At 36.3% G+C, this 14,712-nt stretch overlaps 1 protein-coding gene across 8 annotated transcripts in view; it reads right to left on the bottom strand.

Annotated features, from left to right (window-relative positions):
* The window catches only part of PROM1 (prominin 1), a 59,307-nt gene that overhangs the window by 4,438 nt on the left and 40,157 nt on the right, over positions 1–14,712 (bottom strand). For 4 of the 8 annotated variants that reach the window (XM_085223437.1, XM_085223439.1, XM_085223440.1 and 1 more), the window contains 13 exons: positions 14,218–14,377; positions 12,499–12,651; positions 11,541–11,664; positions 11,006–11,109; positions 10,520–10,604; positions 9,170–9,316; positions 8,842–8,913; positions 5,672–5,764; positions 4,490–4,543; positions 2,830–2,910; positions 2,678–2,746; positions 2,046–2,138; positions 720–835 (listed from right to left, as the gene is read on the bottom strand). In XM_085223437.1, coding sequence (XP_085079563.1) covers positions 720–835; positions 2,046–2,138; positions 2,678–2,746; positions 2,830–2,910; positions 4,490–4,543; positions 5,672–5,764; positions 8,842–8,913; positions 9,170–9,316; positions 10,520–10,604; positions 11,006–11,109; positions 11,541–11,664; positions 12,499–12,651; positions 14,218–14,377 — 1,351 coding nt within the window. Of the gene's footprint in view, positions 1–16; positions 41–719; positions 836–2,045; positions 2,139–2,677; positions 2,747–2,829; positions 2,911–4,489; positions 4,544–4,850; positions 4,932–5,671; positions 5,765–8,841; positions 8,914–9,169; positions 9,317–10,519; positions 10,605–11,005; positions 11,110–11,540; positions 11,665–12,498; positions 12,652–14,217; positions 14,378–14,712 lie in introns of those variants that run through there. The other 4 variants (XM_085223434.1, XM_085223438.1, XM_085223435.1 and 1 more) reach the window with 2 other exon arrangements.

Raw genomic sequence — 14,712 nt, 5'->3', positions numbered from 1 at the left:
AACAAAAATGTCTTACTTTTCCAAGGGTATAGTTTCAACACTAAAAAACACAAAAAAGGAGTAGTTAACTAGACAACAAAATAAGTAAGTAATTTTAGCTGTACATGCCTGTTTCTGCTCTACTGACTTCTGAATGTGAAATGAAAAATGGTCAGTGTGAAACTGGAAGAATGCAGTGCACAGGCTAACTGAACAATGAGCAAAACAAAGAGTAGAAAAGAAAACAGTAAAAACAAAACTGATTGGAAAATATGTAAGAACAGTTATCATAAAGTAAAATGCCAAGTCCCTGAGACAGAGGAACTGCAAGTGAAAAAGGAAAGACTGGTTAGGAATAACTAAGACAGTAAGGAAGTAAATAGTTAATTCAAGATTACAAAGGAGATATAATTCATCTTAAAAGGTAACTTAGCGAAGCTAATCATCTCTACACTAGGAGATATTTATATAAAGACTGTACATAAAGCTATGAAGACTCATTCTGAAGAAAGTTTCTCATAGTCAGAGCTGGCAATATCTACAGTCATGACAAGTTGAGTTCATCAAAGTCTGCCTGCATGAAGCACTTTGCAGGCACCAACCCAAACCTGCGGTATTTCACAAGCACATGCAGTTCTATCTGACAGCACAGATTAAGGATTATAGCACCTTCATGTGAAACACCAGAAAAAATATTTAAGCCCATTTGCCATTTAGCTTGCTTAGAAGCATATACTTACTCATCATACACATCCTCTGTATCCATTCTACGATAGTATTTGGAGAGTTTCACAGCAAAAATTATGGCAGGAATTAAAAACATTGAAGAGCCTCCCAAACCAAACCAGAAGGTATTCTGAAACAAAACAAAATCCAAGATAAAAAGATTGCAGAGAACGGCTACTCAGAGAACAAGGCAGAAATTATTGCCATGGGTCTGTGTGCTCTCTGAGGCTCCTTATACTAGCGTGGAACAGGGCAGCATGTTAAGCACTGCCACAGGAAATGTGAACTAAAGCATGAACAGCACTATCTTACAAATATGGCCAAAAAGAACACTGTCCAAAGATGCTCAAATTCATACAGGCATAGTGTCCTAAGCAGTAATTTCAACGCAGTCAGCACTGAGCTATAAAGTGATTTTGTCTCTCTGCATTAATTTGCAGCCACATTTTTTCTCACTACTTTAAAGTTATTATCTGTGATTCTTTAAAAATTGGAGCTTCCAACACTTTCTCAAGGTGCTTTTTAACTTGCTAGCTGAAGCATGCTTACAAAACTTATTTTATATTTTCACACAGGTGAGGTGAGTTACTATCTGATGTTAGAATCATGATTTTTCAAATTTGATTTGTAATAGCTGGAGGCATTTTGACTTATATGTGACTCAGCTAAGTCCTATCACCATGAAAATTGTAATCCATCTACCACTGGATGGCTAGTTGCTACCCCAAGAACAGAAGCTCTGTAACTTACGAGGTGATCCATCTGGCAGAAGATTTCATAATAAAGAATTATCAGGGCTAGAGTAGCTTTGATTGCATACAGTTATACTGTTACTATGATTATTACCAAAATTGTGATACAACAAAATAGTAGCTAGCAAGTGGTTTCTAGGGGGTGGTTTCCATACATGCTGTTGTTTATTCTGTTTTTATTATACGCTTCTCTTTTGCAAGATGAAAAAGCCAACGCTGGTCTTGCATACTGCTAAAAGTCATGCTCCAAGTCTACATTGTACAGGAATGATTCAATATCAGTCTGTTGCAAGTCATGTGATTAAAAAAAACAAAACAACCTTTTATTTATTTACAGTTCAAATTTGAATAAATTTAGTAAAATAGTTAATTTTACAGGATTCTTTCTAATTAAAGCCTGATTTTAATGAAAACATAAATCAAGTCCAACATTGGTCGGTTGGTCCAGATTGGAACATTCTTTCCTTGAATAACCTTGGATGTGATCATCATACTTAAAATGGTCTAGATCAAATAATCAAATGTAGATTTATTCAAAGAATTTTCCACTTGGTGCCCTCATTTTGAGTAACAAAAAAGATTTCTTACCACAGAATCAGTTACATAGCTGCATAAAAATATATCCACTGCTGTATCTATCACATTGGCAATTGGCTTGCATGCTGCTACCTCCATGGCAATCTGAAAGACAGACATTAAAGAAAAGAATCTGAGGTACATAGCAGATTAAAAGAAGAATCTCACATCTTGCTTACAGCTACAGTTACTGTTTATTATATTGTTGTCTCTCACTCTCTCTAAATTTAGAATAAATTCCAGTGGGGTATGCTATCTACTGAATTTATAAATCTTTAAAATATCAGCTCAATTTCTCAAAGACTGAAGCTGGAGAAAGAAAAATAAAGATGCTAATGATATGATATTAATTTGAACTAAGCAGGGTCAAGCTCAGTACATTAGCACCAATAGTAGACTGCAAGCTAGCCCTGGAAAAAAGATAATACACTAAATTTGCATTTTATTCCAGTCAGTATTACTCATGATTTCTAGTCTACTTCAAAGAAAACTATTTATAGAAGACAGGTTTCCCTCTTCATACACAGATATCTTGAAATTACTGAAATTACAAAACATGCTACCAACATAACTTTTCTATTATTATTGTTGAGCTCCTTCACGTTTTTAAAAGCAGGGTCTGTCAAAAAGCAAATGCACCTTACCGACTCTTTCACCCACTCAATGTACTGCTCAAAGTAGCCAATGATGGTGTCCATGTACTTCTTTGTTTCCTAAAACCAGACAGAAGTAAGTGAACTGTGGAAACAGTTCCATGACTCTGTGAACGAATGTACTTAAATAGGATGAAGCTTACCTGGACAATAACTAGAGAAGCATTGTTATTTATGAGAAGCTGGGCAGCATTAACAGCACTAATGACATTTTTCACCTTTACCTGGATTGAAAGAAAAGGCTTTTAATATAAATGAAACCCTTTCAAGCAGTTACAATGGCTCTGCAGCCACTGCCATTAACCTATTCTCTTGATAAACCAGTAGCACTGTCCTGATAAAACTTGACAAAATATGGAATTTCAGATAGAGTCTGAGCTACCTTCAGACACTAAGCCTCAGCCTAAGGATTCATGACCATCTGACAAAAACCTCATACTACTAAAAGAAGAAGAGTATCAGTGATTATGAATAGCAACTTATGCAACTGAATTTATACACAAGACCAGCTTTCTCTTCTATTCTGTTTGGCTTGTTTTTTTTCCTTTCCTTAGGTCCAGAGATACTTTCATTACCTGCAACAGTCAATCCTTGGGTCCTACAACAGTGACCAAAATCATAAGAAAGCTAAGTTTAAGATTTTACTTAACTATAGAATTTAAAGTGTACTCTGTTTCCGGACACATCAATATATACACATGCGCCAGCATATACACACAAAGCATAGAGGAACAACTCCTGATTACCAGCTAAAGTATTACTGCTATTCAACATCCAGAAGGTTGGACACATTCATATACTTTCTCAATACATGTGTAATCTCATCATGTCTCCCAAAAAACATACACGCATACAGCCTTTACCTGTATTTCTCACATAAACTTAAGGCTCAAACACCATTTTTTTCTTATCAGCGCCTTATTTCCATGCCTCTTACACTCACCATCCAGGGTTAAAACTCATATTCTGAAATATATCTGCTTGGTCTGCTGTTGTGAATGGATCAAAAATCTTAATGGAATGAACCATGGTAGGTGAGGACCATAAAGCTGTTCTAACTAGGATCTTAAGTGCTAGCACGGCTACAGGAGCCAAAACAGACAGGAGCCAAAGCAGACTGGAGAAGACAGAAAGCTTTGCTGCCACAAAAGTAATCATCCTGTTGCTTATCCTCCTCAGGCTGGCAGAGCCTGAAGGCAGCTGGTTTCACTGTGGTGCAAGCACTAGCTGCTATTTACAGGGGAAACATGAGCTGCTCTGGAGAAGCCTTCCTCCAAACCCACCTTCCCACAGTTTGGCCAATGCTGCAGAAAGAGGAAGGGGATGACTATAATGCTAAAGTCACAGGACCTAGTAGGAGCAGAACACTGGGTAAGAACTGGGTAGGAATGTGGATTTCAAAGCTCTATTTTCTCAGATGTATTTTGGGGTTTTGTTTCTTGGTTGTTCTCCCACTCCAAGTTTTGCTTTCAACGACTCTAACCTTTTTGTAACATATAATCACAACATATTGAACTGTACTTAAGTCTATTTTATCACCTGATAATCAAGTTTACAATCCGTATTTTAAAAAGCATTCTATTTTACCCCTCTCTTCTACAAAGAAGAAGGGAAAATCAAGGAAGAAAAAGCTGTGCAGAAGAGATGTGTGAATCTCTGTTACTACCTCAATGCAATAAGTAGCTTTGTAATAACAGAGCAACCGGAAAAAGTAAAAGCTGTACTGAGAATATACTCTATGCATATGTGGTGGATGATTTAAAACACAATAAAATGTTTCTGCTGACAGAGAGAAAAGCTTACCGTAAGTTCAGATGATGTCCTCTTCAGCAGCCTAATGCTCTGATTTAAAGTGCTCTATTAGAGAGAAGGAGAAGAAAAAAAATTAAAGATTTAGGTCATCATAGGTAAGAGCCTGCTTGTTTTAACACTGTATGCTTTGATTCTGGATAGATTATTTTGTTTCTAATATGAAATACCACATTATATATAATAAATACAGTTGAATTAGCTTAAAACTAATATATTGTGCTTTTAATTGATTCATATTTCACCAAAAGAACTAAGTAGCTATAAATTATGTATTGGAGGACTTCAAATTAACTCAAAACTAATAGCAATAAACTGAGAAAGATTTATTTGGGGAAAGAAAGAACAGTGAAAAATCAGAACTGAGCCTTCAGAGTACTTCGATATTGTGCATTCTTAGAAGGGAAAAAGCACTTACCCTAGCTTTAACATATTTCTTGACAGTCAGTTTTGTAAAAGGAAAAAGAGATGAGAATAATTAGGAGTTAATTAGAAAGAACAGCATTGAATCAGAGGCCTAATGACTTTTTTTTTTTTTTTTTTTTTTTACAGGCCTTTGATAGGGGCAGCAATACTATATCTGATGTTAAGATAAATGAAAAGCCTTCACATCATGTAGAGGAAAAAGCCAACAGTTACAAGCTGCATGAATGAGATTCACAGCTGGATGCTATACAGATCAGTGCCCGGCAAAAGCAGTCAGAAAGAGCCCTTTCACATCTTGTATAGTATTAACAAGAAGATTTTTCTTTGGCTCTAAGTGCTACTATTAGGGGCTCCAGTTTCAATGTTGGTACATCACTGCGAACTTCAGGAAATAAAATGTAAAAGTCATAAATACTTTTCTAACAGATGACAAATGATAATGAAAAAGGAAAATGAGTGATTTAGGGTTAGAATTTTGGAAAATTCTTCTGCTTCATCTTTTATTCATATATAATCACAAAATAGAAAAGAAAAAAAAAAAAGAGCTCCCAATATTAGACAGTATTGTAAGGTAGAAGTATCAGAAGTAGGTTAAGTATTTATTAAATGCATGCTTTAGCCAGATTACCCTTTGGTGACAATACAAATACAATCTGTGCTTACATGCTATGAACTGTAGCTTGCTAAACTGTATTCAAGATTCAGATATTCACATTGTTTTTACGTTTAAATATCGATTTCATATTTTACCATAGCTTGCTCCAGTGGAACAACTTGCTGGCTATGAATCATCCGAATGTTGTTTGCGTGTCCTTTTAAGGCATTTTCCAGTGCTCCTTTTGGCTGCAAAAAAAAAAAAAAAGAAATTATGCCCTATTGTTCAATAGTTTCACCACTTACAAACAAAGGAAAAAAATACAAACTGCAATGCAAGTTACTCATTATTTGCTGCAGAAGAGCTGATGCTAACAACAGGACACAGCAAATTGAACTCAACCCAGAGAGGGAAAAAAATCACCGTATTAATGATTCAAAGCTCAGTAATGAAGGCACACATATTAAACTGCTTCTCTGTCTATATTGTCACTGGTTTCATAGAAGAGAATTTCCAGAGTGCACTGTTACTTTAAAGTTACTTTAAAGAGGGAAGAGGAAGCATCCCCCTGCTACTCTACTCTGCTGCGGCCTGTCCCTGGTGCAGGGGTGCCCTCCACTGGGACGAGTGTTCCTCACTGATGCTCACTGCTTTTATTTTCTGCAGCATGGACAAGGCTCCTTGCCTTCTGAAGTGCAGAGAAATTTCAACACTTCCAGTCAGTAAACTGGGAATGTGTCTGTGAAGGGTGCTGTTCCTTTTAGTGGCTTCCTCTGCTCAGTCAAGAGATGTGCTTGTAGCCTGGTTTTATAGCCTGCACACACACCTACAGCTCACATATTGTAAAATTTGATTTCAATCTCATAAATATATTTATTTTCCATTTCTTTTTCATGGCAAAATCACTTGGCTCCCATTGTTAACTCCATTTTGGAAATGGAAGAATGCTTAGAAATCATTAAACACTGGGGATGGTGGGCAAGGTAACTGTGGGTCTGTCTCCACAGGACACAGTTGTGAGGATTCAGAAACTGCTGGAACTGCAGGAATAGCTGCCCTGAATGCAAATCCAGACTTGTGTAGAGACGAGACCTCTTTCAGGAAAATGTATTTCAAGATGTTTTACCCAAGACACTCTAACAGTGCAACTTTTTACTGAGAAAACTTCAGCAAACATTTTGTACTGATCTGGCAAATACAAAATGCAAAGAGCCAATGTTCCATTTTGTTGAAAATGTGCCTTTTTTCAAAAATTATCTCAGGAAAAGACTTGCTAGTGAAATACCAGAGGAAACAAATGACTAAGTGAATTTTGCTTGAAAAGAGAATAAATCCCAGGACAGTACTGTCATTGAGAATGGGAATACATCTGCCACAGTACTGCTTCCTCTTCACTGCTGCCATCTCTCTGAGAGCGCCATATCCTGGTGAAAAGCAGCAAAACATTTTCTTGGTTAGGCCTATGCTTTTTTAAGACATTTTTTTATCTTTGGGGTACATATTTCTGCAACATTTTTCTAGGTCCTCCTGCAGCTCTTCCCATCTCTGCCAATTTGTTTGACAGCAGCCTGCCAGGGATTCCCTTCTGTCTTGTCATTCTCTTTCCAAATGAAAGGGATAATGAATCCTCACACATTTTACAGATACAATGACCTAAGAAATAGATGTATTGCAAAACCAAAAAGCAAAAGCACAACATTTTTAGCTGCACGGCTTGCAGGTGTTGATGTGAAGATCTGTTTGCTTCCTGGAAGTATTCATGTGAGCAGTTATTTCAGGTTCTCTGTTCTGAGAGATAAGAGTGCTAAATACTGAAGTAGGCTACAGAGCAGTTTCAGTGCGCTTTGTACTGACGAGTTGAATCCCCTTACCTAACAACATCTGTGGGCAATATTGTTCCTCCTCCACACTATGGTGTCTTGGTTTGATTGAAGTTTTTTTTTCTTTTCCATTTCAGTGTTAAAACATGCATTTCATGTTGTGCAGAGTACCAGAGAATTCAAACTAAATGCTCAAAGTTAACTCCAAAAGTTTTTAGATGGATCTATTCCCACTTCTAATGCTTCCTTTAGATTCTATTGCAAAAAATAATAAAACCAAGCTGCCAACAAAATGTATTTTCCTTCACAGATCTAAATAAAGATCTAACTAACTACCTGTAAAGAGACATTTTGGGGACAATTCTATTAAGACACAACATGTCCGAAGAACCTCAGCTTCCACTTAAAAAACAGCCTCTCCAAACAACAACTTTCCATCTTATAACCTTTAAAATGGCAAAGTAAAAATGGAAAATAGAAGTGCAGTGTAGCCAAAGCTATTGGTATCAGTTCCAGTTAGCAGACAACCTAAATGGGTAAACAGGCAATATGTGGCTCACCCACTGTGCTCAGAGGATAACTACAGCACAAAAAAAATCATGAATGCAGGTCTGACAGAAAAATAAATGCAACAGAAGTGATTAATTTATGTAGAAACACAACAGTGACCTTTAATAGTGCTGCTCTCTCTTTGGAGAAAAGATGGAAATCTGATAAATTCCAAACAGCAAGGTCTCGCTCTGCTGTCTCTGTCCTTTTGTGATCCTAATGGCTGTACAAGTAGTACATGTGTAGCATAACTCTCTCTCCCATACCACAGTGTGGAATTTGTCTTGGGCCAGAGCAAGGCAATCCAGAGTCCAAACTGACTCCCATTTTGAAAAATAAATGGAAGGTGACCTTGACATAGATACAAACAAACCAATCAAGTATTTATTATCTATTAACTCAGCTGTGTCATTCTGTGCACATTCATTTGTGGGCAAGTTGTTTCACCAATGCCAGTGTGTCTACATTCAACAAGCACTACACAACAGACTGGATTTCTTTTGTGAATTTTGCCTCTATAATGGAGGCCCAGTTCCCAAGAGAGGCCTTATGAATTACAAAAGTATTTATTTCCTTGTAAAATTATCTGCTCAGTAACTGAAAGAAAACCAATTCAAATCCTGTTTTCCATCATGATCTAAGCAATTTTTCTGCTGTCTGGTACCTAAAATATAGAAAACATCACAGGAAATATCGCAGTGGACTTAGGTGACTTCTTAAGGAAACTGTGCAACTTCATAAAATTAAATTCCAAAGCAGAAGTTGTACAACTGTTAACATACAAAACTCAAGAATTAGCTCATATACAACATTGTTTTTTCAAAGTTTTTCCTTATATGACAATGAACGAGGTATATGTGCCAAAGTACAAGAACCCTCCTGTACAAAGTCTAAATATTTGGCAATATATAATCAGTAAAATGAAAGAAATTATTATATTGATGAATTAAACTTACCAGTTGGTCTGCTCTTGCTTCTAAGTCATTAGCAAATGACAAAAGATCAACCTTGGTAACGCTTTTATTGATCTAAAACAAGATTTGAACAGCACAGAAAGAGAAGAGTATTACTGCACATGCAGAATGCTCTTAATCACATCTCTTACATTGTCTATCCTTCATTTCTTCAAATGCTTAATGAACTTAACTTCTTAAATGCTTCTGCACCAAATTTTATGCTTCTTCAATACCTCCCTTTCCAGACAAAAGCAGATTTGTCTCTGTTTCACCCACTTTTATTTTTATGCTTCATTCCAGCTACATACCTAGATTACAGTGGTCTCACCTCTGTCAAGTATGCTCCAAAGTTTATCCCTTCTATTCCTGAAGAGCTGAAATTCAGAAGATTCTCTTTCCCAATTTCATCCAGCAGAATGATTTTGCTAAGGTTTATCTGAATGTGTTCAATTCTAAGAGCTACATCTTCTGTATACTGAGAAGGAAATAAAACACAGAGGTAGTTTGCACCTGGTACATCTCTACATCCCTTCTCTCATATAAAAGCATCTTTCTTTTCCTGACTGATCACTTCCATGAAGAAGCACACAAACAACTTCCCTTTTACTTACATCTGGTTAGTTTAATTAACTTTGATAGGTAAGGTCCTACCCTTCCCTGCAGTATCGACACAGCCTGTCCATGCCACATTCTAGCTCACCTGTGCAGCTTTCATTCCAATGAATGACATTTCCAATTTCATTTTCAATTTCATTCATTCCAATTAATTCCTTCCCAGCCTCTGCTACTACGCAAACTCAGACAAATTTCAGTAACTTTTACTCATCACTGTTTAATTACCATATATTATAAGTGCATTGTATTGTATGTATACATATATATGTATATACATATATAATGGATATTATAAATAATTATATATTATCTGGGACAAAGACTATACGTATTAAGTGTAGAAACAACACTTGGCAGAATGGAACACTGTATGGAGCTGCTGAATCACAGCCTGAACCTCTGATTGATCACCTGAGGCGAGCAATGAGTCAGCCACAGGAGCACAGGTGAAGGCAATTCACCTGTGCTGCAGGAAGGGGTAGAGCCTGGCTCCACCTCTCCTAGACCCATTTAAGAGCTGACTGCCAGTGGGGAAGGATCTCTTCTGGAGATCTGCTCCACTGGAGTCTATTTCATGAGCCCAGGATAGGGTGAGTGTCTTTCTTTTCCTATTCCAATATAATAATTACATCAGCTAAGTTCCTGGATATACTATACCATCTGTATATTCATTGATTGTACACTATACCATCTGTATATCCATTGATTATAAAGACACAGACCCCAAAGTGTTGCTGTAAGGCAGGATGTATTACAGACAACCAAAAATTAGCACACTCACATATTATTACAGCTTAACTGAAAATATTTTATCTTATCCCACTCTGTTCTCCTCCAAAGCTGGAAACACTCTTAAAAGCATAGCATATTGTGTCCAAGACCACATAAATATGATTGGAATTCCTTTTAAATTAGGTTGGACAGTTTTGTCTCCTTGCAGAATGTACTGCATATTAACATCTAAAATCCTTTAAAGCTCAGACATACTACATCATGTTCAAGAGCAAATACCTCTTTAGTTCTCAAAAATATTCATGAACCCACCGAAACTTTCCTTACTTACCATACTAATATTCAAAAATTCATTGATATTGAACAGATGGTCTAGATGAAGGGAAGTATAAATTCCTTTGTTTTCCTTGCAATCACTACAAAAATAAAAATACATGCATCAGCCTGAAAATCACCCTAAGGACAGAGAGTAAAGAGAACAATTAACAATATTTTCACATCTGAAGAAAACCAGCCCCTTAAAAGGGTGTTCTGGCTATATTTTTTTGAAGCTTTGTCTATAAGAACACAAGTAACTAACAATTTCTGATGGTCTCAAAGATATGAAACAGTATTTTGAAGAGGTCAACTGCTGCTGTTACACCATATTACGTTAAGATCATCCCTAATAACTCATTGATAGAAGATCACCTTTGCTAGCAATTCATTAGAAAATCAGAACATGGTCTGGACCATGTCAGATTTCTGTGTGTGCCTGAAATATAATACAAAACCCAGATATGAATGGAACTAAATCTTGACCCATAACTTCACATACCTGTATACTTTTTCAAAAGTCAAGTTAATATTTGGATTTTTAAACAGAATGCCGGAAAGATAGTTTTTCCAATGCTGATTTAGTAAGTAGGGAGTATCCAAAACCTAGGAGATAAAATTCAGTGATGTTACTGTAATACTGTGTTCTCAGTGCATGACTATATTCCTATGTGATCTTTCGACACATTTCCACATCTAAGCTTATCACTCACTGATGGAAATAAAAGCAGAAGAGCAAATTCAACCTCTCTGGTGTAGAAAGTGGATATTAAAGCTCCATGTCACTAAGAAATACTAAATTACAATGCAGTTTATCTCTGATAGAACACGGGCATGCAGAATTTACACTGCAAAGCAAATTAAATAAAAAAAAGGATGAAAGTCTCCACTCAATGTACAAATGGAAAATAAAAAACAGATCCAAACTCACTTGAGGTGTCCCCAAGAAAATAATAAATCATGAATAACTGCCAAGACCATTAAGACTTACAGGGAACCTATTCATTGTTCAATAATTTGAATATGAGTAACTTCACCTTGAATAAAGTTTTATCTTCAAAGGGCTCACACACCAGTTTTTCTATATTTCCACCTGTGACAAAAGTTAGCACCACTACAATCATCAGCACCCAGGAGAAAAGAAAACTGAATCCAACGCCACTGAAAAAAAAATAATTTACATAAGTTTTTGTTTTTTAAGAAGAAAATGTCCATACTTTGATTAACAGTGAAACCAATGATAAGCAGCTATAGCATTTCTAGAGAACAAGACCTGGCGGATAGCAAAAATACTTTTATTTTCCAACAGTATTTCTGCTGTCTGAAATTTCTTGAATGTTCCAGTCCTGGAAAGTTTTCAGTTAGAGTGCGGCTAAAATATAAACACTCAACATTGCAGTTGGCATGAAAAGTCCTCTAAGAGTTAAGAGCAACAAAAGCATATAGATTTCTTTTTTTAAATCCATATCTCTACCCTTGTGGTCTCAAAAGACTGTAACACAGATTTCAGATGCTATCTTCTGCACGCAACACAAATGATATTAAACTTCTCCTGGGAACTTTCAAGAGCAGCCCCAAACTTCTGAATTGACTTGATAAAGTCATGTGTTTGAAGCCTCCTCAAATGGCTTATTTTCTTTATTTTGAACAAATGCTTTGATATATTAAAAAAAACACCAACCCTATAAATTCCATTTATACTTTCAATTATTTGATACTGGAGTTCTGGAGTTTCCAAATGAGTTTACACTGATAGTCACTACCTATAACACCTTTCATACAAGAATAGATTCAGATATGATCCTCAAGGAAAGAGCAACCCAAGGCCTAAGTGTTTCACTGTAAGTATTTTAGATAAATGTTTATATTCTAATTATTTCAGAACATATACATTGGTAATAAAAATTCAAGCATATGTCCTTTAAAATCAATTAAAAAAAACATAACTCTCTACAAGTATATGTATTTTCTTTTTCACAAGTAAGTGAAACTCACGCCATAAGAAAGTTTCCTCCAGTGTTGGAAATGCAGCCTCTGGTTGTTGGAGAAGCATGTTTATCATAACCACAGGTTCCACATAGCAACCCAAGATAGTAAAAGATCACAATCAGGACCACCATGCAGCAGAGAATGAGACAACCCAGCCACCTAAGGAATAAAGCCCAAATGCCTGGTTATGTGCAAATAAAGAAAACTGAAGACCTGCAGAACACTTCAGGCAATGCAATATTCCTAACTGGTCCATTTGTGGTTCTTGCTGGGCAACAAGTGTCAGCAAATAAAACCCTCTTTTCCTACACCAGCATACATTTTGGGCTAGGAATCCAATCTCTGATTACAGACTACTGAAGGGCTGGGGAACAAACCTTACAGGTGTTCTAAGGTCCAGCTGCTATATGTTGCTTGTACTGCAGTGTCAAACCCGAAATGAAACAAACCATGAGAATCTGCCTCTGCTGTGTCAAATGGTAATTTGTTCAAGAAGCAAATGATAAATTTATGCATAAGGACTGGTGATTAGTCATGAAGTACATAACTGCTTTTGCTGTAGGTCTTACTACATTTTGCTCATCATTATGTTGGGCTTGAAATTGAAAATAACTTTATTTGAAGCTGTTAAAACCTAGGCTTTATGTGTCTATTCTGGAGTGCTTTCAATGAGCACCTTATGAGTAGTTTATGGAATCTGATCAGGAGAAAGATGTTGGATAAGAACAGAACTATAGCTCTTTTTAATAAAGTTATGTAATATTTCCAAGTCACATATATGGAGCACATTCATTTATTCACACATTTCATATCTCCTCCTAGCTTTTTATCCTCCCCCAATTCCCTCTGCTCTTTCTTTTTTCTTCCGCCATCAATGTTCCCAGCTTATATTTCTTACATTCCTTTTCAAGTCTCATCACAAAAACTTAGCAGGTATTGAATAGCCTAAAGGAAAGGTTATTATGACTATAAAAAAGGGTTCTTAAGGTTCAGCCTCCTTCTCACTTTCATTTAACACTGCATTAAAACCATTAGCACATTTATTCTGTAGCAGTGAAGCGGATTAAAACACAAGCAGATTTTGATAAGGGGTCAACAGAAACGTCAAAATGTAGGGAGAACTTGATGAGCTTGAAGATTGAAATAAATTCTAGACAAAGAAACAGTTTGAAATAAAAAGCTTTATGTTCAAAATATGAGATTATTTTTCATTTATAGAAATCATAGAGGTCTCGAACAGAAAGAATGTGTGTAATAGACCCAAGGACAAGTACTACATCAATTTAAACAAGCACAAAGATAAAGTGGGAAGTAAGATCTTTGCTACTACTACTTCGCAGTATGAAGTCCAGCACCTTGCCTGCAATTCAACAAAAAGAAGTCCCAAAAAAGGAGTCACCCTAGCATTACGAAACCATCTGTTTCTTCATGTATTACGTCTTCTGACATATATCCTTCCTAAAAAAGATAGGAAAGCCTGCAGAGTAGAAGTCATCTCTTGCTCTGTACTGGAACAACACCCAGCTTGATTTGCTGCAGTCAAGGTCTTTACTGAAATACCCAAAAACTTGCCTCACAGCATCTTGATTTCACTCTTCATCATCAATAGTTTCAATGCCCTTTCAGAATATTAAAATACTACATTAACACATTAGTTACATGCTACTGCATTAACTGTAGGTAGCACTTCACTCCTGCATTGTTTCCTATTTAGTATATTCGTACCTGTAGAAATCATACTGCTCCACTACTGGAAAATAGTCTTGAACATATGCTTCACTCTGTGTCAGATATACTGTCAAATCTGCTATAATCTTCTGGACAGGGAGAGTTTTTGTGAAGTTACTGATATTTGAACCAATGGATTCCAGCACATTTTTGATATCTAAAAGAACAAATGTATTTCACTGTTACAGATTCACAGAAGAAATTTACACTCCATGTATGCACTATAAAATGCTGTTAGGCCTTTCTGCACATATAACAAGGCAAGCCATGAAGACAAGCATGAGGAAAAGACAAGCAAGCAACAAAGTAACACAATGGCATTTAAAAACACACACTTTATATTCAGCATTCGGTTTAATGATGAAAGATGTAGATGTTGAGCCAGAATCGCTTATCTTGCCAGCTTAAATCTTGCTTTTCATGCAACACTGCAAATGGTAACGCTGAGTGAGACAATTAGCCACCAGGTTTATGAAAGAGAAGATCAAAATC

Source organism: Meleagris gallopavo, chromosome 4 (genome assembly GCF_905368555.1).
Source record: "Meleagris gallopavo chromosome 4, MGAL_WU_HG_1.1, whole genome shotgun sequence".
Taxonomy (NCBI): Eukaryota; Metazoa; Chordata; class Aves; order Galliformes; family Phasianidae; genus Meleagris; species Meleagris gallopavo.
Note: the sequence above shows the minus strand (reverse complement) of the source record. Positions and strands in the feature narration are given on the sequence as shown.